Genomic DNA, 23,917 nt, shown 5'->3' on the forward strand with positions numbered 1-23,917 from the left:
AGAACAGTGCGGCGCTGGAGAGCCCAGAGAAGCAGAATGGACCAGCAAGGATCCACAATGCCCACTTTGGTACTGCATGTGTTTGGAGCGGCTGTGCCGGTCGGGGCAGGGCAGGGGCGAGCGGCCAGCCCCGGGGCGGGCATGCCTGGCTGCCAGCCCGGCTGCCCGGCACCTGCCCCAGCCCATCTCGCCGCCTGCCCCGGCAGCGAGCGGGCTGGCAGCGCCCCGTGCCTTCCTCCGCCCGGATCTCAGCATGGCTGGGGCAGGGGCGCCGGACACCCAGGACGCTGAAGGCGCTGGGACGTGCCCGGAGGATGTGCCCTCGCTCAAGGAAATCGAGCTGCTCCTGAACACTGGGCGGCCCTCTTGCAATCACGTTGATGAAGTATGGCCTAATCTCTTCTTAGGGGACCTGTAAGTACAGCTTTATGGACACGCCTCTGCCATACCTTCTGTTAGTATGCCTCTTGGGTGCGGCTTTAGACAGCTCATAGTTTTGCTAATTGCTGTCGTTCACGCTGCAGACAGCACGATTTCCGAGATAAAATTATTACTAAACTGGTATTCCCTTCTCGATTAGCCCTTAGAATCGGTGCATGGGCTGGTGCTCCAGCAGTAGTTTGGGAGATGCAACCTCAGTGCTTCTGCTCTGTGAATATCACTGCACCCATCTTGATTTGTCTTTGTCTTTTCCTTAGAGTAACAGCACACAATAGATTTGTTTTGTGGAAGATGGGTGTGACCCATGTTCTAAACGCTGCTCATGGCACATCATACAGCCAAGGAGGCCAGGACTTTTATGGAGCAACCATTGATTATTATGGTGTACCTGCCCATGACCTGCCAAGCTTTGATATCAGCCAGTTCTTTTTCTCTGCTGCACAATTTATCCACAATGCCTTGAACACGCCAGGAGGTATGAAATTATTGTTGGTCACATTTTGATGTGAGTCAGCAGCCTCATGTAACAGGTCAGCTCCACAAAGTTCAGTGGTGGACAAGTCACTACCTGGTGTCCTGCTACCTGGTGCTGGTCACTGCACGGTGGGTGGCAGGAGAAGGGAGTGCTGTGTATGCTCAGTGGTGGACAAGGCACTACCTGGTGTCCTGCCAGGTGCTGGTCACTGCACGGTGGGTGGCAGGAGAAGGGAGTGCTGTGTATGTGGGTGTAGCTCTGACTAAGTCCCAAGAAGCTGATGTGACAAAACAGATGAACCGTGCAGGAGAGAGCCTGGGGAGGAGAGAGAAAATTTTTTGGAAGGTAAGGCTCATTCAAAAGGGGAGAAGCAAAAAGATGCATTGGAAATGAAGACTGTCTTATTGCAAGAACAAATGAATAAAAGACTAATGCCCTGATTTCTGCAATAACCAACTATATAAAGAGGTTCATATATTGTAGATGAGTTTCTTGTGTGAACAGAGCCTGCAAGGCTGTGCCTCCAAAAAGGAGATTTACTTTTATCTAAGGAAATTTACAGTGAGTTCCACAAGAAACTGAGCTTCTTGGCAGTGGTGCAATAAAATACTAATTAACCAGTTTTACATTTAAAAAAAAAATGCTTCCAGCATGACTAAACTGGCATTAATGGAGATGTCTCTGTATCACAAGTTCTGACTTCAAAATAAAGCTACAGTTGCATCAAATTGCCTGATTATGCAATAGTACTAGGCCAGACATTTTTCTTGGTGGCTAATGTGGCTGTGCCATCCATTCAGGCCAGATTTTAGCATCCTTCCTTGCATCAGCCACCCTGCTGAAGCTAATGGGTCTTCTTTTCCTCATGGTCAAAACAGAACAGCTTCATTACTCTAAGAGGGTTTTCTTTGATTTACCAGTGTTTCTGAGATCAGTTTGGGGTCTCATGGCATTTCTCATACAAGTGACTGTAACAATGGCAAATTAGACTTAACTGATTAGCAGTTCATGTGATTTATCAGAAGAGTGAGAAAAACATTTAAATTAAATTTCATCCACTGTACTGCTTATCTTGATGCCTGTATTTTTTTTTACTAGCCAAAATATTGGTACATTGTGCAGTTGGAGTAAGCAGGTCAGCTTCTCTAGTGCTAGCATATCTCATGATAAATCACCACCTCCCATTAGTTGAAGCCATCAAGACAGTGAAGGAGCATCGATGGATTTCACCCAATCGTGGTTTCCTGAAGCACCTGCGAAACCTGGATGTTCAGCTGCGGCAAAGGAAGGACTGCTGAACAGGCAACCCTATCTACATTCACCCTACTGAGTTTCACCCTGCAGAGCCGCTGTGCACCTAAAACTTCCCATGATCCGTGCACACTGCAAAAATGAAGACAATTATGCATCGACATAAAAGGCCAAGAGAACGGTAAATGGATGAATTCTGATAGCTCAGTCCCTCCAAAACCAGCACAGCCAACAGCAGCACTATAACCACTGTGCAGGGTGGAACTGCTCTGCCTTGAGTGGTGCTACTGGATGAATGCACTGAAGTGGTTAAGACAGACCAAGTTTGTCCCTGGTGTCTGCTCATGCCAGAGGCAAGTTCAATATTTGCACCTAGCTGGAAAGGATGTTTGAGTCCCCTTTACTTGGGAGTGTAACATCATCATCTTTCTCAGTTTGGTTACAGTTCTCACATGCATATTCTCCTAAGAAAATGTTGCATTTCAGGCTTGATGATATGACAAGGACAGTTTCTTGAGAGCCCAGGCACTCCTACAGAAATGTTCCTCTTTTTCTGGTCTGCTAAATATTATGGTGTGTCAGCCACAAGACCCACACCAGCAGAATAAATGTTTGCAGCCTGGGTCAGCAAACCGCACGAGTCTTTTCTTGTTAAATATGTTTTCAAAAAGATAATGTATATCATGTAATATATAGAGAATGTTAAAAAGACTATGTCAGGTCTTCAAAGCATTTTGTAAGTTGGACTCCTCAGCTCGCTTGCACTCCAAATTATCCTAAATCAGTTCTGTATCAGTAGCTTTGGATCACCCATGCTTTAATATCAGGTAGACATTTAGCTTACATCAGTGGCTTGGCCTAATTGATACAAATTAGTTTTAATATGTTTTGAGGATGTCTCTTTTCCTGTCACCAGTTAATCAGTACTTAAACCAATGTGATTTTTAATACAGCAGCAGCATTTGAAATTCATGCTACCACTCTGCCTGAAAATTAGCTTGTTACCTTGTGGTGAACCATGAAATGATAATCAAATTTAGTTTTGCCCTTTGCTGCTGGTTGGATTTATTGATTAGTTGACCTTAAAAGATTCCCTGACAGATTAAGTAAATACATTTCTGCTTGCTTGTTTGCATTTGAAGCATCAGTTCTGATCATTTTATTCTCTGCTGGAAGACACTTGCAAGGTTATTAGAAGTCTAATACAATGGTGACTTGTGAGTTGAACCTCTTCCTTTCCAGACCACATTTCCTTCTTCATTCTTGCAGAGGTTATGACATGAATGCTGATTCTGCCTAGCATTTAGGGGAATGTAGAAATCCCTCCCTATTTCAATGTACACAAGTGCTTTGCAAAATAAGCATATTTAAGATCCTTTCAGACATCCTTTTGACTGTTGAGATTTTCCTAAATGTTGCAGAAGATCTCCATTGATGAGAGAAAGGTAAGACATTGTTGTGTGAAAAGATCAAATAGGAAATCACATTTAAAACCCAACAGTGCTAGGACAATCTTTATACCTCACAAAGCAGCAGAGTGGTGGAGGAGGAGCTTTTTTTGCTTTGAAGTTCTCCATAAAAATTAATAGGGATTTATATGAGTTAATATTTCATTATAATTTATACTTCATTCACATTACAGTAAGTTTTAGTCTGGAAACCTTTTGAAGACACAGCATTAAAAAATCTGAAATTCATGTGAGTGAAATAATGCATCTTAATGACTTTAGGCTGGGCAAAATTAGACACATATGAGCAAGATTAATGGAATCCTCCCATCAGGATAATGTTTTGCATGCCTCTGAGCATCTGTCCTACAAAGCCACAGCTGTGAAAGCTGCTCCTGTTGTAAATTAGAACCTGCTCTTGAAGATACTGCTCGTCCTGGGAGAGCATTGTTTCACCAGGGGCAGGCAAGGGAAGAGCACAGAGTGAAGCTGAGTCAGTAGGGCATCCATGCCACCAATGGCATGGTAGTGATCTTGGAAGCACGACTTACTTACCTCAGTGGAAGGAATGAATTAGGCAGAAACTTTTTTCAAGGGCATTGTCAAATCACAGAAGTGCTTTTAATTTGTGGAGTCAGTGTTGCTTATATTTCCTGCCTGTCTGTATTGCTTCCTTATATACAGATTTACTTTGAGTGCACATTTGTGCAGGGAAAAAGATTCCAGTCAACATAAGCAAAAGCAGAAGAATAGTCCTGTAACTTCTTAAAACAGAAAGCATTGTCTGCTGCAGTGTGCTAAGAGGAAAAGGGACCTCCTTACCTGTCACTTACACTATCCGTAACTCAAGTCATGATGTGACATGACATTAGTACTTCACTGCTTTCCACTATCAGCATAAAAACTTGTATTTTGAATGGTATTTGGCAAGTTAGATTAAGGAACCAAAATGAAGGAAAAATACTGCCTCCCCAGTGGCACTTCATTCAGAAAATACACATTTGTCAAGAGGGTCTACACAACCTGGGAGAAGATGGAAGTGAAAGGAACTGTCCCCACTACAGCTCTGGCATACTTAGATCTGCTTAAAGCAATCACAAAACCAGTCACCTGAAGGGACCCATGTAGAGTTCCAGTGAAAACACCTCCTCATTTTATTTTCCAGTACAAGAACTGGGGGCATTAGATGAAGTCAGTAGAAATCAGGTTTGAAACAATAGAAGGGGTTTACATGAGCTCTATAACACTTGCCACAGAATGCTGCAGGGAGTAAAAGCCTATAGATATTAAAGTGGAAAAGTTTGAGGGACAGAAATCCATTCAGCGTTACCAAATACTTAGAAACTTCATCCAGATCAGCAAGCTCGTAAACTGCAGCTGGAAGCTGGGAGAGTGTTATTATTATTATATACACAAGTATAATTAATGCTTGTGTGTTCTTACATTCTGTAGGCATTCACTTTCAGCCACAGCTAAGCACAAGACAGTGGGCTTGGTGAACCTTGGGTAAGGCCCAGGACCAGTGTTCTCATGGTGTTTATTTTGAACTCACCCTCAAGCTGTGCTGTCCCTTCTTTCCTGGTAGCTTATTATTAGAACTGGGTCACATGAGGCACTTGGGACTGCGTCTCGGTTGCACTGACTGACGTTTCAGCACAGGGAAAGCTCGGTGCTGGCAGGAACAGCACCATAGCTTATGTGAGGACGGGAGTAGCATTTTTTTGCATAAGATTCACTTAAAGCAGAAGGTTCATTTTTCTGGCTGTTCCCCATTGCATCAGGGACGTAGTGCTGAGCTAATCCAGGGAGGCGTCGAGGCGCGAGCTGTATTTAGAGCCAGCCACCTGCTTGGGAACATCAAGCGGCAGAAAGAGCCTGCTTCAGCAAAACCCTCCCCTGTGCATCCCACAGCAGCGGCTTCCAGCAGGCCCTCCCTCCTCTGCCTGACTCTGCATCAGGCCTCCAAAGGGCTCAGCACCTGAAGATAGACCCTGTCAGCCCAGGAATGCTCTGAGCCTGGCACTCCCTCTGCCCAGGAACTGCCAGATATTTTGGACAGCTGCAAGTGGAATTAAATCACGTGGGTGAAGAGTGGCCTAATCTCTACATAGGCAATATGTAAGTGTTATTTGAGGCTGAGCTGTTCTGAAGGGCTGGGGAATACAGTGCTCATTAACATATGCTGTCCAACTTTATATAGTTAGCATTTGTAAACTTCATTGCCTTAAAATAGACACGATTAGCACAGAAGAAACCAAAAGGACTATCCATTAAAGAAAGAACCTACTGCACAGAAAAACAATTTAAAAAATAATTAGACTCTCTTTATTGCTTTGTATTAATTTATAATTGTGCAGCATACAGATTTTATAAATGCTACAGCATTTACCATACAAAGCACAAGAGAGGCTCATGATCCTGAGCAGCCTTAAGACTGAACAATAATTGGTTTTTTACCTTTTCTGGTGTAATTTTAACTAGAATGGAAATTTTCACATTAAAAAGTATTCTGATTTTGGCTGTTTATATGACAACTTGATTTGCAGTTGAAATTTTGACAAATCTACAGATATTCTGAATGACAGCAGACTTCACTATTTCTGAAAACTGTGCAGATGGGTATTTCACTCTGAAGCATAGAGAAAGCATGCAATCATCTTCACTCAACATGCCTAGTGCCCAGTGTTATGCCAAAACAAGGGTTTTTTCACCATCATCAGGTTGCAAACTTGTTGAAATACCTAGAAATTACAATAATTCCTACAGGAGATAAAGAGGGGATACTAAAAACCCTGCTGATTGCCTACTGATTACAGCTGAAGTGGCCATTATTTTAGCTATGAAACAGCAACACCCAAAATGACCTAGGTGACGCTGGGGAAATAATCTGCATTTACAAAACTTGGTTGTAGAGATTGCCGCCTGCTTCCTGATGTCCCTGCGCTTGCAGGCAGGAGCGTGGCAGCCGGCAGGTGGCCCTGTGCCCTGCGGGTGGGGACAGCCAGCAGCACGGGGCCCTGGCCGGAGCCTGTGCTAAGGCAGAAGCCACAAAGTTGTGCCGCGCTTCGCTGAACTCCTGCCTTGGCCAGGAGAGTGCGAAACCGACCCTTGACTTTCTGGTTAAACCTTGTAACTACACTTGGAAATTAACTCTTTTACTTACTAGAACCATGTGCAGAAATAAGGATTTGTAGAATTGAGCCTGACAGGTAGTACAGGCAAAGATTTAAAACAAACATCACTGAAATTGTGTTCTCTTAACAGCAACATTTGATTTTAGACAGCCTTTTATGTGCAGTTTCAAGACCTCCTTTTAATCCTGTGAATATACATGTTCCAAACTACTCTTGAATGTTTCTTTCTATCACATTCTGTCTTGGAGGGGGAAAGAAATGGCAGAGAATAAAATGAAAAAAATATATAGATCACAACAGTGTGTATGTGTAGTAAGGAAAAGATGAAAGTTGAGAACATTCAGCTAACAAATGAAAATGTAAACAGGTTTCTTTGTTCATGGAACAGCTGATCAATAATATCAGCTTAAATATGAGTTACAGACTACAAAGAGTGAAACTGGAAGTTGATCAAGTACTATAGATGGAATTTTCTTTATTGTGCCAACAATAAGACAATAAGGAACAACACCTGAGAGTAAAGGTTCATGGGCTCTTAATAAGATAGAAATGGGGAATGGAGAGAGCATGTGCTTTTAGGGCCCAGCCCTGTACTCAGTGAAGTTAATAAACAATGGATGTTTCTGTTACTGAGCAAACCCATGCCAGCCTCAGGACTTGTGCCAGAGCTAAAATAACCCAGAACAGTACCATATATTGTCACTTCTTGTTTCTTTGGAACCCTTTATATGCAGTTTCTGAGCAGCTACTTGGAAATCAAAGATCAATCTAGAATTAATGCTGTATTTTATAAGAAATATTTTTCTGTATGCCTTTATCAGAAATCTGATGTTCAGCATCTTTAAAGAAGTTAAATATATCATAAAATAAAGTAGGGATGGCTGACTTCACATGATGGCTTTCATCCTGGAGGACTTTGAAGTTGTCAACAAACTGATTATTAAATATTTGTCTGGCTATCAGCCATTGCTGATATGCAAGGTCAAGGCCAAGACCCTTTGGGTTTAAAGGTACAATGTTTTCCAAAGTGCTATATAATAAGCAGCAGGGCACATATCCTGCAGAAGTCAAACTTCACACTGATCGTAAGCAGGCAGGTTTATTAACTGGAGTTTAACCGGATCAGCAAGTCTAATATCACTTCAGCAAAGAAACATTGTACAGTTACAAGCTATGCTAAAACCTCAGTGAGTTCAACATACATATTTCAAATCCAGTTCTAGAAGGACCTGAGCTACCTCCTGAGGTGAATTTTTGTGGGGTGTTTGGGCCAGCAGTACTCAATGAGATTGTAGCCAACTGAAGTCAGTAAAACTTGTTAAACTTATTTCTTTTCAGAAGTTAAATAATTTGGAATTCTGCATTTCCAGATGTGAGTATATTCAGAAATTGCAACCTTTTACCATTCTTCTACTACCTTACTTCTTCTTACACCTCTCAAAGGGGAAAAATGTCTCAGAGTGTGGTGGGCACAGACAGATGGGCACTACAGACAGGATTACATTAAAAGGCAACAAGATAACTTGAGCAACTTGTAATCATGAGCTTTCATAGTGGACACAATCGACTTTGACTGTGTTGCACATTTCTGTACATTCTGTGTGCTTTAACAAGGGCAAATGGTGAGTCCCTGTCCCAATGGTAAACTGCTGCTCTTACACAGCACTCGCATTAAGCAATCACAAATTACTTTAGCAGCATTAACTAAATGTCACTCAACCACTCAGGTAAGCCTAATTATCCACTTACAGACATTGTCTTCATTGGCACGTGGGAAAACAGCAGGATCCTGAGAGATTAGGAGTGACCAACAAAACCATATCCCCATCAGTGGCAAGGATCACACATGGTGTACTAGTAATCATTGGAATGTATCTTCTGTCACAGGAGAGAAAAAAGAAAAGCAATTATAAAAGGGAAGACAGTTTTGAGCTCTCAGTCAGAAATCACTATTTTTAAAATTTATTTTCCTGTACTGATTTGTCAGAATACACAACAAAAACAACTTAAAATAGTTACTTTCTCATTTGAGAAATAGCCAAAAGCTGCAAAGAGCTATTGCAGAGACACGCCAGTTGGCCATTTACAAAGCCTCATGCCATGTGTTTTCCTCTGTTTCTGGACTCAGATCTCTAGTAACAAAAAGCAGTTCTTGATTTATGAAAGGGCTGTATGTAATACCCTGGAGGCTACTTTATCTCAGCTGCTGTAAATTGGATCTCTCAGAGATGAGATGAGATGCGAGTGAGGCAGAAGCACAAACTTATGCAATCTGTGACCATAGCACTATTCTATACAGCCTGGAACAGCACTATATGTATTCCTTTCTGTTTTGAAAGGAAAAATCTTTATTTGCTGTATTCTTAGAAAAAACAGATCTGCTTCCTTTATGCTGGTTTACCTTACAATATTCTGCCACTTTCCTCTAGGCAATGCTAACCAAAGAATTACCCAGTTATGAGCAATTTCATCAAGGATTTACATACTGAACTGAGATACAGTATACACCTATATAAACTCTAAACTCCTATGAAATTAAAAGAACACAAAGTGACAAGGAGAAATGTCAGACAAACAATCTGAATATGAGATAAAGATGAAAGGAACATGACCTAAAGCTTTGGCATCAAATCTATTTTTCTTCTCTGTTTAGGGTATAGAATGTTTCTGAATTTTGCATGCTCCTGTCATTCCTCAATCAGTTGGTTAAATGAAGGCAGCAAATATGCTAGGTACTCCTCTGGGGTATATTCCTAATTTGCTGTCCATTCTGCTCATTAAAACTCTTAAAAATCAACTCCAAGAGAAAGTAGGCCCCTGTTTAAAATTAAAGCTTTTAAGTATATCCCTGAACACAAAAAGATGCTAAGCTGTTTTGCTGATTGGGATCAGCAAATTAAAAGAGGAAAATATTGCCCAAGCCCTACAAGTCACCCAGATGGGAGACAGTTTTCTCACCCTGGTGACAATAGATGCTCAATGGCTGAGGACTTTCCAGAGGTAACTTTTTCTTGCCATGCCCTCTGCCCAGGTCTGTCTCAGCTTTATGGACCTGCGAATTATTGCAAATACAATAAATTTTCAGCCATAAATTAGACATTTCCTTTGTGCTCAAAATTTCCTGTTCCCACCAAAATTCTTATTACTTGAACATTGCTGTGCCTGTAGCACTAGTGAACATGGAAAGGGATAAGTTATTTAATTTTAATGGAATATTTCATAAAGGAACTGCTCTTTAAAGCCTAATTTGCTGGCTCAGAAGTCAGGTTTCTCCCAGTACCCTGTCTTATGTCAATGTCTCACCAAGGAGAGGGGACTGTAATGAAAAAAATTGAAACTTTTTTTTGAACTGTTGAAATGACTACCCAAATTGGCAAGCTAAGCTAGACCACCCTAGGGTAGTTCTCATCTTGGAGCATTTGTTTGGAAAATAAATTGCAGATTTAGACTGAAGTCCTAAACATGCAGAGCTAAAATACCTGGGGAAAGCTGCTGGTGGCAATTCAGCATTTTAGCAAAATTCCATAGCATTTGCCCAGAGTTCACTTGCCACATGCATGCATTTCTGGAGAAGGTAATGCCGTGCTGCATCAGACCACCAAAGCTGGGGCCACACTATTCCTTGTGGAAACTCCCACCCCAAACCAGCAGTGTAACCCAGGGGTGAGTTTGCCCTCCTAGTTCCAAAAAGAGACGTCTGCCAAGGACAGTATGGCCTAAGAGGCACACATTGCTGGCAGGCTCTCAAGTGTCAAAATAGAACCAGCGCTGCCAGCCGCATAGATCCTGTGCTTCACAGGCAACACACAGACCAGGAAAACAATCACGTTGTTGGGTGGAAACAGCGGCTTCCCAGGATTGCTCTGACCATGGTGTGCTTGTGATCAATCCACATTGGCAAGTATCATCTTTCCACGTGTGTTTCGCCTCCCGCAGTGCCTGCGGCGAGCAGCCCGGGCAGGCTGATGCATGCTTGTTATTGCCGGCGTAAATATCTCTGCCTTGTGCTATTGTGGCACAAAGCAGCTGGACCATTTGAAAATCATTTAAAAAGCACTATAAAATTAGGGCTCCAGTGCTCTTATTTTATGGCTTTCATGAGCAGCCATTGCCTAGAGAGAAATTATCCTCTTTATTTTCAAGGCTAAAGGTTCTTTTAACATTCATCAAAATCAAAGTGCACCCTTGGTAACACGTTGAGCTGTTACTTATTTAGTACAGACTCTTTACTTTCTGCATAATATCACATTTGAGATCTCAGTTCTTCATGTACAACTCATTTCATTGTGTCTGCTGTTGTTTTCACCAAGTGAATTTGCACAGTTTCAAGAGAGGCTGGATGATACCCTGAACCCTGAAACATATTCTTTCCATAATTCCTTTTTTTTTTTTTTTTAATGGTTAAAACAACAGCCTGGAGTGTTTTTGTTTCTGATCCTTCTATTAAAATGGCCAATTACCTCTTAAGCAATGGATTTGCACAGACCAACTAAGCACTGTAAGTGAAAGATTTTCAAGGGCAGAAATAATACTTAGGTGCATAACTTGATAGACTCACTTTGAAACATCTCTTCCCCATGTATATTAAAAATCTGTTTTTGATAATTTTCTTTTTTTCCATTCTTGTTTTCACAGACAGTTTCTTGACCAAACTGAGGAAAACGGTGAGTGAACCAAAGCAGCATGAAAAAATGCAAACAGTACAAAGGGAAAGCCATTGTTTTTAGAAAAAAAAAAAAAAAAGAAGCACAGCTGTATCAACCATACTTACAGATCAGATCTGAAAGGCTTAGGAAGAGACACTGCATGAAAGCATCCATCAGCCACAGAGGTGGCAAGTGGGGAATGGTAAGGCCTTGCACATGCTCTGTGCTGCAGCTCAAGAAAACCACTGTGTGTCCCTCTTTTGTTTAACCTGCCTCACGTTTCTGTAAGAGACTGGTCACCTTATTACCCAGACATCAAATACAGACTGAAGATAAACATTTACAAAGTCACAACCTTAGCTCTGTTCTCATGATTCCCTCTTTGGCCAGGATTTTGTCTTTATGTTCTCTGGGGACAGCAGGCTCATTCCCATGCCAAAAGGCAGCACTCTCAGATCCCTGCAAGGAGGGTGGTTGGTGCTGATAGATCCCGCTGTGAAAGCGTGTGCAGCCACACAGAGCAGCTGTAAAGTCAGGATGCACCATCCTGCCTGGAGAAGATGTAACCAGGCAGAAGGCAAGGCTGCCTGTGTGCAAGGGGAGCTCTGTCACCATGCCAGCACCTCTGAGAGCAGAGGGACTTTGAGTTTTTAATGACAGAGATTTTGCCTGTTGTCACCCAGTCTGTGATCCATCATGGGAATGGTTAAGATAATAGAGGGATGAGATGAAGTTACTTGGTAATCACTATTATATATGACCCTAGAAAGGCAGAAAATGGGACAGGCATGACAGACATCTTTATGGAAGAAGGAGGTGGGACAGACATTAAGTAAGTCAGGATAAGAAAAGCACCTCAGCTCTGTGACACATTTTTCTGTTCCAACAGTCAGCAGCCACCTTCCTGTGTCTGACAGTCTCAGAAACAAAGAGAAGGGCCCAATTAAGCTCATGGAGCTATGGGCCCTTCCATTTTGAAACAGATTAGCTATTTTGGGTTAAGACTGACCCATCCAGTCTCAGCTCTTGCTTGTGGCAATTGTGAAAAGTGGCAGGAGAAGAGCAGAGGTCAGTGTAGCCCTCCCAAGACCAGATACAGCACCATGAGTGAGATTATGTCACCTGTGCTTGGGGTTCCTCCCTTTGGAGCTGGCATGCACATGTGTTTTTTCTCTCTCAGGCATATACACCCTGATCAACAGAACAAAAATTAAAAACACAGATAGAGTTTTTACCTGGTAGAATAAAATAGAAAATCCCTTAACCCAGTAGAATAGAAAATCCCTTCTATCCAGTGGTTTCAAATTCCTGGACAGCCTTTGCTTTGTGGTGAATTGTTTCTCAGTATAGCTTTCTTTATAAAAGATAACAAACTGACACTTGCAGTCAATGCTTTAGTGCTGAAAGGGGAAAATTTTCCTTTCAAGCACTGAAGGGGAGCAGTTGTCTACAGAGTGTTTTTTTCCCCATACACACATATCTACTAACACCTCAATCTGTAAAGTCTTGCTCACCTCACATCCAGAGCAGGATTAAGCATATCCTGGAGCTGTTCTGACCTAGTTGATCAGTTGCTGAAAGCCTGGCAAAAGGACCCAGGTTGTAGTGTGTCCTGCATGAGCTAAATTCAAAGTAATTTTGTGCTCAATTTAAACTATTTATTTCAAGGAAGGCTTGATCTACCTTTAAATAGCAGGTGGGACCCCATAACTCAGAGGTGGGCAGCCAAAGGGGAAAGAAGGCTCCTGGATGCTGGCAGTGTTCTTGTGGTGTTGTCAGCAGCTGCAGACCTTCCATCACTTGTTTTCCTCACAAAATGAAGCTGCTAACTGCAGAACCAAGCTGAGACCAATGTAATTTTACAAAAAGAAGCAATACAAGAAAGAATATCTTTAAAACCCAAGTAGGATCAGAATCTGGAAAGGTGTGAAGGCACTAGGATCTGTTTTAGCATCATATCATGGGACAAGGGTGTTCCTGCCCAGGTGATGGGCACCCATATTACCAGTTCTTTTTCCCTCACCATCTCAACAGTTGAAAGCTACTTTAAGAATTTTGCTTTTGCTTCTTGACTCTTCATGCCTTGTCATTCTCCTCCATGTTGTCACTGTGAAATCAATCTTGGTCCATAGTGACAAATGCACTGGCAGCCTGGGAGGCAGATTCTAGATGTTTGGTGCGCATGTTATAGAATTCAGTATTTAGTAATGAGTAGTGTGGACACAGCATTCATAAGACAGGTGGAAAAAGAGTCAATGCAGGTTGGACCTGAAGGGCTGGCTAGTTATTCATTCTCCATTAGGCCAGAGCAGAGTCTAGAGAAAGCCTGCTTAAGAAACAGGACAGCTGTGTATCCTCCAGCTTTTGGCTTTCAACAGATTGGCTACTTCTTAAGCCTTTTTTAATTACTACAGACTGAAAAGAAGAACTGGTCCTAGCACAAAAGTCCTTAATTGCCCTCACACACCCAACAAGCACCTTGCCTCCATTAGATCCAAGGAGGGGTGAAGGCTGTGGGGGAAAAAAAGAAAAGGAGGAGTGAAGGCTGGGTGAGAAAGGAAGATGAATGGATAGCTGAGGAACATGCTGGATGGGTGAGCAGGAAGGCTGGATGGTGAGGAACATGCTGGATGGGTGAGGAGGAAGGCTGGGTGGGTGAGGAGGCTCAGGCTGGTGCTCAAGGAGGCCCTGGGGAGGCCACTGCCACAGGGCAGCACAGCTGCCATGACCATGAGCTTTGTCCCCTCACCAGACAAACTGCAAAGGCACTGATGAACGTCCTCCATGCCTCAGTGAGGGGAGGCCAGGCCGGGTCAGGCCAGGCCAGGCCAGGCCACGCCAGGCCAGGCCATGCTGCGAGCAGTGGTGTGCCAGGACCAGGGCCAGGGCCAGGGCCGGGACCCACCGGGTCTGCACAGTGCTACCATTCACAATTAACTTCTTCCAGTTAATGAGCTCCTGGTGCACAATGATCTTTGTGAGTTTTCCACAGCTTTCTTTTATCTGTTAGAAGAATGGAGGGGAGCCACCACACTGGCTGCTGAGGAGGAGTGCCTCTTTATAACTCAAAACTCCCAGCCAGTCTGGTTGTACTTTCCAAACCAATTTCTGTTCTTGTAGAGGGTTTATTTCCTTTAAGAAAAGTATTTGAAGTGAAAGCAGCTGGGGAGAGAGCATGAACAGCACAGACTCCTCCCTTGCAGCCCCCTTCCAAAGCCCCAGCAGCTCCAGTGGCACCCATTGCATTGAGGGGCCAGTTTTCCCAGGAGAACAGGCAGGAGGTTTGACCCCACTGGTTTGACCCCAGTTCCCAGCCCAGCAACCCAGTGCCACAGCCTGTTGGCACCCAGGTGTGCCCTCCTGCCCAGCTGCTGTCCCTTGCGTCTCCCACTGTTCCCAAAAGCCACAGCAGTGTCCTCTAGCTGGGCTCTTTTTCTACTATGGCTAGAGGAACAGGGAATGGGGAAGAGAACACATTTGGAAGAAGACAGCATAAAAGACTAAAATAATCACCCTGCTTTTTACTTTAGGTGAGTGCATTATATCTTGGACTGGTTTGTATGACAGATTTTGCCAGCAGAACAAAACCAGGCCAAACTGCACAGTGTACAGGAAAAAATGAGCACTGTCACAGGCTTTTCTTATACACAAAACCTTCATAGGAAAGGATACAGTGTATCTTTTGAGGTGTACACCCAGGTCAATACCAATCTAATTAATTAAGTATACTTCCCATTTTTCTTCCATCCAGTGCAGTTTCTTGTAAGTTCTCTCTTTAAATGCCGGTCAGGAGTGTATTCCGTTCTGCGATGCCCATCGCTGTGTATTTTTAAATTCTCCAACATAGTTTTTTCCTGCCATCTTGTGGCAGCAGGAAAAATCACAGCATTTCACTAGTCGCAGCGCTGCCAGCTGACCTGAGACAAGAGTTGTTAATAAAAGAGAATAATAATAATTATAATCTAGAATTAGATTACTTGGCATAACTGCAAAAAAATACAGCCCCTCTTGCATATTTAAAAGCTTGAGAAAGTTTTCCAGCTCCACTAGTTAATCTTGTAGCAGGGATTCTTTGGTTATCCCAGAGCAAAGTGTTTGTTTTGTAGACCTTTGTGTTTTCTGCTGTCTATAAAGAGCAAAGGAGAGTTGCATAACAGGTGAGACTTAATCATGTTATGACAAGACTTCACCAAGTGAACCCTAAATATTTTGAAAAGGCTCCTTTTTGCAGTGTTGTTCTCAGGTTTTCATAGCTCCTTAACAAAGCCATCTTTGTTTCCTATCAAACTGTAGGAACATCTTGTCTGATAGGCATGTAAAGCTTTTCCTTTTACTGCAACCACTGTTGCTGTCTGGTCTCTCAATGTAAACACCGCAAAACCTGCCCAAACATCCTGCATTATTTGCCTAATTCTAAACCAAACATTTTCATTATTTTGTTAAAAATGCATGTAAGACTTATATAAGATGCAATCTAGGTTCCTAGGTTTTTCCCCCTTTTCTGCTATTGTACAGAGCATTTTTGAAAATGAATACTTGTGATCCCAACTGTCCTGCCTGCCACAATAGCTCTTCCCACACAGATGAGGTGAATATATGAAAATTATATATGGTAATTTTTAAAAATTCAAAAAGAAAAAAACGCCAGTATTTTCCCTTAAAATAAATGCAAAATTCAGAGTCAGTAAGAAAAACTAGTCACTACTTACTAAAAAAATTTCCAGCCTGCAAAGAGAGTGTAAATAAAAGCTCTTCAAAGCTTTGTTCATTTTCACTAGCACCCGCAAAAATGACTGCTTGGATTCCAGGCACTGGAGGGAAAGGATGTTAGTGCTATTTATAGCTCACAGGTGACTCCCATTGCCATTGTACCTGAGAATGTCGCAGTCCTTAACGCATTCCTGCTAGCAGCCACTTTCTCAGGCAGAGGACAGCCTTCCCAAGGCTGTGCTGGAGGCACGGAGGGTTGCTCTGGGAAAATGGACCGTTCTGTTTGCGGTATGTTCCCAAGCTGTCTGTGTAAACCACCTGCAGCAGGCACAACCTCCAGCAAGGACACGCTCCTTCCTTCTAGCTCTGCTCAACTCTCCCTCTTGGGGGGCCCTGAGGCTGCTGCTTTGCTGGAGGCTCTTCTCCCCTCCATCACCCTACCTACCAGCCTTGCCATGCACCTACAAGGGCATGGAACAGAATCAGAAAAACAACAGCATAAAACCTGGCTAGTACCAGCCTTGCCATGCACCTACAGTCCATTCCAAGGGCATGGAACAGAATCAGAAAAACAACAGCATAAAACCTGGCTAAATATAGTGAAACCTGGTAATAAAGTGAAAACACTCTCCAAAAACTTGCTGGGACAAAACAACCCTTGCTTCTGCCCTGCCTGACCAACTACAAGGCTTGCACAGCCTCAGTCTCACCATGTTGCCTGCTTCTCACAGAGATATTGCAGCAGGGCCAGGCAGGGAAATTCCTTCCCAGCGACCCTGGGACTGGGAGTTCCAGGGAGCAGCAGCACATCCCCACTGCCCTTGACCCCTCATCCCTCACAGCCTGGAGAGGCACTTGCTTTGCCCACAGTCCCTGATGAGGCAGTTCCTACTTCACTCTGATTTACCTGGCACCCTGGTACCAGGGAGTTGCAATAGAAAAAGCACTCACTTGTATTCCACAGTTCCTACTTCACTCTGATTTACCTGGTACCAGGGAGTTGCAATAGAAAAAGCACTCACTTGTATTCCTTCAAATTTAAGGTAAGAAATTAGGAGCAAATGCTCATTAGATACATAATCAAAAGTTGCAAGAGACAGGAAACCTGAGTTCTATGTCTTTATATCTCCTTTTAGTTATTCTCATGTGCTCATCAGTGGTCAATTCCTTTGTGACATACAATCACTGTTCTTAAAAGATGACTTAATCAAAATCAAATAATGATTTTAAAGTCAGCAGCTGAAAAAAAAAATAAAAGAAAAAACATTCCACTCTGCCCCAAAAGAGCTGAGAATGTCACTGGAAAGCTCTATGATCTGCCTGAAAAACTCAAGTGCCAAAATAGATCTTCTACTGCAGAGTTTTGAAGTTTGCTCTGGATTTCACAGCAAAGAATTTGTACAGCTTTGTCAGCCTTAGAAAAAGCTGCCTTTTTTGTATGTACCCTTACAAGAAAGGCAAAGTAAGGAGAGCACTTCACTGCTTATGTTAAAAGTGCAGGGAGAGACAGCTCAAAGCTACCCCTGTCAAACGACTGAGGAATATCAAAATCCTTTTTTCATGCCTTCAAATATTCTGAAATCTTGCAAACTTGACAGTGTTGTCAATTTTGTATTGACAACAGCAGTCAGATAAAAATCATTTGAGGAGTAAATCAAGGAGAAGGCAAAAAACCCTTTAATCCACAGTCACACAAATCCATACTGCCTGCAGAAATGAAAGTGCTTTGGAGCCCCTTTTAATAGCAATATATTAACATCCTTGTTTGTCTTTTCTGAAGCTTGCAAGACATTATTTCCCCACATCCCTCTCTCAGTCTGGCCTCTTTGACACCGTTTTTATCAGAACTGACCATAACTTACACCTATCGACAGCCTGTGACACCAATGTAGTCTTGGCACAGCACTGGCTGTGGCAGCACTCACTGAACTGTTATCAATATCAAGGTCATTTTGTTTTTCTTGCTCTCACTGCAGCTGCAGCTTCTCTGCCCTCAGGGCATGAGCTGCCCAAGAAAGCTTTCTAAGCTCCTCAGAAGCCACAGCCTCTCTGCTCCATTACTGGTGTTATGTAAGATTAGAGTGAAGTTTCTACTATTAGAAGCAGTTAGCTGCATGGTGATTGTGTGCTCCCCTGATTACAGCATCCAGCATAGTTATGGCTGCTGGCAGCAGGACCTAAGACTAGACAATTTTAATTCAGGGAGAAGCATTAGCACAGTTGAAATGCATCAAAATAATCAGAAGTTTTGGGGGGCTTGAATTCCTAGCTGTACCCTGGATAGGAATGATCCAGAGGAGAAATAAAGGGGAAAGCATCACCCTAGGCTCGAAGATATCCACAGACAGTCGGAAATTGTGCTAGGAGCCTGTGGAGGGCAGCGCTGTCTTGCTGGGGATGGTTCATTCCATAGCTTAGAGATGCCAGATGCTAAGGTAATACTTCTTTTTTTATCTCCTTTGAATCTGAAAGCTGCAGATGTAAAAGCTGGCGTCATGCCACAGCCATGACCTGTCACTGCCAGCAGGACTCCCCATTTTTCCAACCAGCACCTCCATTTTTAAGCCATCCTTTCCTGCAGCCTTTGCCACTTGCGTGGGCAAGTGCTTCTTCCTAGGCTGCGTGACTCAGATAGGAGGGTTGGGGGAGGCAGGAGGGGGGCAACACAAAGGTTCTCCCCCCTTGGAATGACAAGTTTTGGGAAAATATGTGCAGGTCTATTACATTGCAAAGAAGAGGAAATGCTCTCCAGGAGCGCTTCTGTAAGATAGCACCCTCTTCCCAAAAACTAGCAAGGCACAGATGAAGCTCACCCCACTGAGCTCAGCAAGTTCTGCCCCTCCCGGGGGCTTGCCTTGTCCAAGGACAACAGTGGCTGTGTGACCTGGGATGGGGCTGCTGGGAGGCCTCACTGGGGCTCCCTGCCTCACTCAGGGACCCCTCTGAGCTGAGATGCTTGGGCTCCACCTCCACCTGCATGCCTATGTCTAGCCATGCACCCCCTTCTCACTTCACCTGGGACCTGCCTCACCACCAGGAGCTCTTCTGACTACCCAAACCCTGTCTGAGGCTGACTCCTCACACCTGCCCTGCCCTGTGATCGCTCCCTCTACTGAAATGACCTTGTGCATTGCTGCCATCCTCAGGTGGAGGCAGCTCCAGCACCATGGTGATTGTGTGCCATGGTGATAGGCGGCCCTACACAGGAACAGGAGGGCTCACAGAGGAAGGAGTCTTTAGCTTTCCAGCCCAGCTCAGGCTCCTTGCAAGCAGAAGTTGGTACCTTCCAGCTCAGTTCAGAGAAGTGAGAGGGCCCCATCATAAATGTACAAGGCCGGATGTGAATGGAGATGTCAGGAGGGAGACCAAGTGTGAAGAGGTGTGAAGACTCAGATTTTCTTCCACCCTGTAAAACATGGTTGCCAGTGTAGGGTGAGGGGCATCTGCAATCTGAGCTGGGCTGGGCTGAGGGGGAAGCCACGGAGGAGGCTTGGAGAGCTGCTCCTGCTCCTTCCTGACACTGCGGTTAAAGGGTGGGCTGTGTTTTCAGAGCCCTCGATCTGGCATCTTTCCCAGGTAGTAAATTCTCTTAAAACCTGAACCAAACAGACCTTTAATTGTACATTCTGCTTTTCTCTTAACTCCAAAATAATGTCAATAACATTTTTACAGTGCTGTGTTGAATATGAACCTGCAATGAGGCTGAGGGACCGATTCTGCTTTCCATTATTCAGGGGCACTGCCTCTGGTGAGGCAGATCAGAGTTTGAGCACTGAGCTGGAGCAATGAACTTCCACTATTCCCTGCTGTTTGACTGTGGGCAAAATAAAAGGCCATAATATATGATGCAGTCAGCCAAGAAAGCAATATTGCTCTGCCATGTGCACAGTCTACACCAAGACAAGTCCAGGATCTCATTTCTAAATTCCCATAGGTACCTCATTTAAACCATCAGCCATAACCTGCTTCTCATTTTCAATACCACTTGGTATTAGAGCTGCAGTGAACTGCTGGTGAGAGATTCTAATTCCTGCAAACAAGCCCCTGTAGGCTTGCAAGGAAAACAGAGAGTTCCCCTCTCGGTTGCCTGCTAGGTTCCCATCTGGCTGTTTTAACTTTGCTATTGCTTTTAAATGTGCCTGTTTCTGCACACAAAGCTTTCAGCTCTACCTCAAGAGACTCCTGGGTTCTCTTAGCATCAGAGTCTGACCAAAGTGTAGAGACACAGACTGGGTCTTCTTAGAAAAAAGGAAGATCATATTTCACGTTACAGTATCTAAAAGATTAATTCCACTAACATGATCATTTCCTTGTGAAACACACTTCTTTCCATCTGGAATTTTCTATCAGGAGGACAAAGAGCTATAGTGTCACACACTACCTGAGAGAAAAGAGCAAGGAGTGTAAAAGATGAGTGCAGAGATGCTTGCTGAGAGAAAAGAGAAGAAAAAACAGAGTAGTCAGCATTTGCAAATGCATCAAGAGGCTGTTTTTAAATTTTTTTCCCTTCCACATGAATTATATTCTGACCCCATGCTTTGGAATTTTGAACCATTTAGTTTGTCAGGTTTTTGATACAGGGAATTTAGGATATTTGGCTGCAGGAGCTTTCTGTATCGTATTATTGTTAGGTAGTGTTTGTGCTATTGTAGTACCCACAGGCTCTGCTGTGCTTGAGGCTCTCAATAATCTCATGTAAGAACTTGTTACTGAAAGACACCTGTCCCCATCTGGGCTATCAGCATAACCACAGGCAGAGCTGTGCCAGCCAGGAAGGTGCTAGCAAAAGGGAAGGAGGAAAGATGATTTGGGTCCAACTAATGTCCTGTCAGACTCCTCTTGGGACTCCAGATGTTCATTTAATCTCTCTACAACTCAGTTCCATCTGAGGAGACAAGGGAACAACCATGGCAAAATGGCAGGAGGCCCTGTCACAGAAGTGAAAATTTGGGTTAGGCAAATAGGTGGCTATTCAGTCTGTGTTCATTGTTAGTAAAATAAAACACATTTTTCTCCACCAGGAGCAAGCCATTTCATCTTGTATTAATGTTTTAAAATATTTTATGCAATGCAGGAGAATAAATTGCAAAACAAAGTAACTGAATAGAAAAATGGAAATGGTAAATTTTTTTGAACTAACAAAATTATCTATTTCATATCTACAGTATTGGAGTGTTTGTGTTTTTACCCCCAAAACTTTGCTGAGTTTTTTCCCACTAGATTATGCAAATGCAATACAAATCTATTAAATGCTTTAGCCAATTCAAGTCACTGGGGGGTTTGTATGGGTTTTTCCTTTTCTTTTTTTTTCTTTTTTTTTTGGGGGGAGGGGGGCTTGCCAGAGATGTTTGATAGAAAGTGACAATCATTTAGACCATAGAGAAAAGAAGAAAAAAAAAATAAACCAAACCAACAAACCAAAAAACTTTGCAGACTGTAGTATTCAAGCATCTGGACAATACTGGGGAGATACAAAGCTCCACTAGGTTGTTGTAGACAAGGTTCATGACTGAGTCCCTCATGCAAACAGCACGGATGACCCACAGCCTTTCCTGGGTGCTCCCTGCAGCCAGGCAGTGTCACCCACGGCCATCTCCAGCCTGGACCTCCAGGGCAACTCCTGGACCACTGGGGAAACCCAGGCTCCACAGGCCAGACAGGGATCCAAGCTGGCCCTGGCCATTTGGGCTGTACCCCAGTGCTCCAGCTGGGTGGGAAATGATGCAAAATGACAAGACCGTTTTAAAGCTTGTGTGCTACCTTGTGTTTTGTGGATTGCCATTAAAATCTCTGTCTAGCCTCAAAAGTCTCCCACAGGTTGAATTTTTTTGGTTTCCATTGTTTTGTTTTTAAGTGGAAAAAATAGGAAAGAAAGATGGAATTATAAGAGAGAGGAAAAAGGAAAGGAAAGGAAAGGAAAGGAAAGGAAAGGAAAGGAAAGGAAAGGAAAGGAAAGGAAAGGAAAGGAAAGGAAAGGAAAGGAAAGGAAAGGAAAGGAAAGGAAAGGAAAGGAAAGGAGCTAATGATATGGCTACAATTTAAAAGCAAAGTAATCCTATCCAACTTGCATGGTTTAGATCTCTGCAGAAAATGTTAGTGACCTTGTAAGACAAAAATTTTTCCCTCGGGTACAGGGATTCCTGCCCTCCTGCTGTCACTGACTGTTTCCAACTAGAGCAGCTTCTGGGAGCCACCCAGAGGGAGGGAGAAGCTTAGAGAAATGTAATCAGTGGCAGCACTTTTGCTACCTCTGCAGTATCTTAAAGTAGAAGGTGGGGGGAAACCTTCACCAAAGTCCCTGGCCTTCAATTAAAAATTCATATTGCTTTCCTCATTAGTCCAATCATCTGCTATAGCTATTTCCAGGCTTACCCTGAAGGCCCTGCAGAGCAATCCAATTTCAAGGCAGTGCAGCACAGCTGGGAGCTGTGTTCTTGGGAGGAGCTGTGCTTGTGTTGACACAAGGAGCTCACTTGTCTGACATTAGGCATGTGAATAAAACAATGTTGGCACACCTTTTGGAAAGAGGGTTGCTCTATGAAAGGGAGCTTTGTTGCAAAGTATTTCCCTGGCTGCAAAGGCCAGAGTCACATGTGAAGTGTCACTGGCACCAAAATGACTCAATTTTGGGAGAACCTCCTCAAAGTCAGGTCTTGAACAAGTGGCCACACAATCTAATTCTCTGCTTATCATCTCTGAGAGGCTACAATGGAAGTTTAAAGCAGCAGGGTCTAGGAGAAGTGAACGTTTGGTATCCATCTGCTCCACAACTTCTGCCCTTAAGCATTTGAAGCAACTCAGAGTCAGCTACACTCCTTGAAAATGAGGCTGTGGTCTTATGAATCTCCTGATGTAGAAGCTGTATTATCTTATTCTTGATTTTCTTTAACTGCCTCAGCTTAACGTTCTGTGTCAGTGAAGTACAAACAGGTCACCATAAAGATGCTGGCAGTAGCTCTTGAGCACAGTGCATGACTTTCACAAGGCAGTAAAACTTGTAGGGCAATGCACACTATCTGTTTCTGTGCTATTCTTCATGCTAATCTGGGCTAGGATTGCACAACATACTCCTTTAACAAAGCTCTTGATCTTATATTATCTGTCCTGAAAAATTCGTAGCTTTTATCTCTATATTTCTCTCTACTTCCCTGCAGTTCTTTTCCTCCATCATTAAAAGTAAAACCAGTCTTCTTTTTTCTATGTCTCCCATCATTTTTATTGTGCTTTTCATACCTTGCTTATTAAGTAGTTACCCTAGGGAGACCTCTTTCTTATTGGAACATACAAAAAGCTATAACTGCACTTAACATTTGTGGGGAGGAGGAGGGAGGAAGGGGCAAAGGAAGCAAATTTAGACTGAGGACTCAGAAATATATGTGTATGTTCAGTAATATGCCTCACATCAACTCCACTTCTTTTTCTGTAAGCAAAAATATATTCTCCCTTGTTTTCTGCTTATTCCTCAAATCAGCTTATACTGTTAAAAATAACATACATGGACAAAATTGTTGTTTTAGGAGCAACATCCATATGGCTCCTGCTGCTGTGGGGCAGGGGACAGACCAGATGACTTCTGAAGGCCCCACCTGCGCTTGTTTTCTAAAATTGCTGAGAAAATAAACCCAAACTTTAGATTTAGGCATTCAGGCATTAGAGTGAAAGCTGATGGCATATCAGAATAAATACCATTTACCCTACTTTGGGAAGAGTTCTAGTGTGCCTTCCACATTGATTATGACTCTATTAAGAACAAGCAACCCAATAAAGCCCATGAATAGTTTCAGGGGGCAAGAACAGCAATTCAGGATAATG

At 43.2% G+C, this 23,917-nt stretch overlaps 2 protein-coding genes and 1 long non-coding RNA gene across 5 annotated transcripts in view; 2 read left to right on the top strand and 1 right to left on the bottom strand.

Moving 5' to 3' along the window:
• On the top strand, nucleotides 1–3,864 carry LOC120510956 (dual specificity protein phosphatase 13-like). The gene is made up of 3 exons (XM_039727441.1): nucleotides 1–414; nucleotides 699–916; nucleotides 2,015–3,864. Exons 1-3 carry the CDS (start codon nucleotides 77–79, stop codon nucleotides 2,212–2,214), a joined length of 756 nt encoding a protein of 251 aa, XP_039583375.1. The 5' UTR covers nucleotides 1–76; the 3' UTR covers nucleotides 2,215–3,864.
• On the bottom strand, nucleotides 1,082–10,364 carry LOC120510958. Its single transcript, XR_005629638.1, has 3 exons — nucleotides 10,229–10,364; nucleotides 8,499–8,627; nucleotides 1,082–1,231 (listed from the first exon to the last, which is right to left on the bottom strand). It is a non-coding gene; the product is annotated as an uncharacterized LOC120510958 (long non-coding RNA).
• The window catches only part of LOC120510957 (dual specificity protein phosphatase 13-like), a 23,571-nt gene continuing 4,866 nt past the window's right edge, over nucleotides 5,213–23,917 (top strand). The window contains exons 1-2 of one of the 3 annotated variants that reach the window (XM_039727444.1): nucleotides 5,213–5,733; nucleotides 11,385–11,413. The gene's annotated coding sequence lies outside the window, so the exon portion shown is untranslated. Of the gene's footprint in view, nucleotides 5,734–10,532; nucleotides 10,647–11,154; nucleotides 11,248–11,384; nucleotides 11,414–23,917 lie in introns of those variants that run through there. The other 2 variants (XM_039727443.1, XM_039727445.1) reach the window with 2 other exon arrangements.

Source organism: Passer montanus, unplaced genomic scaffold (assembly GCF_014805655.1).
Source record: "Passer montanus isolate IOZ18808 unplaced genomic scaffold, ASM1480565v1 scaffold61, whole genome shotgun sequence".
NCBI classification, from domain to species: Eukaryota; Metazoa; Chordata; class Aves; order Passeriformes; family Passeridae; genus Passer; species Passer montanus.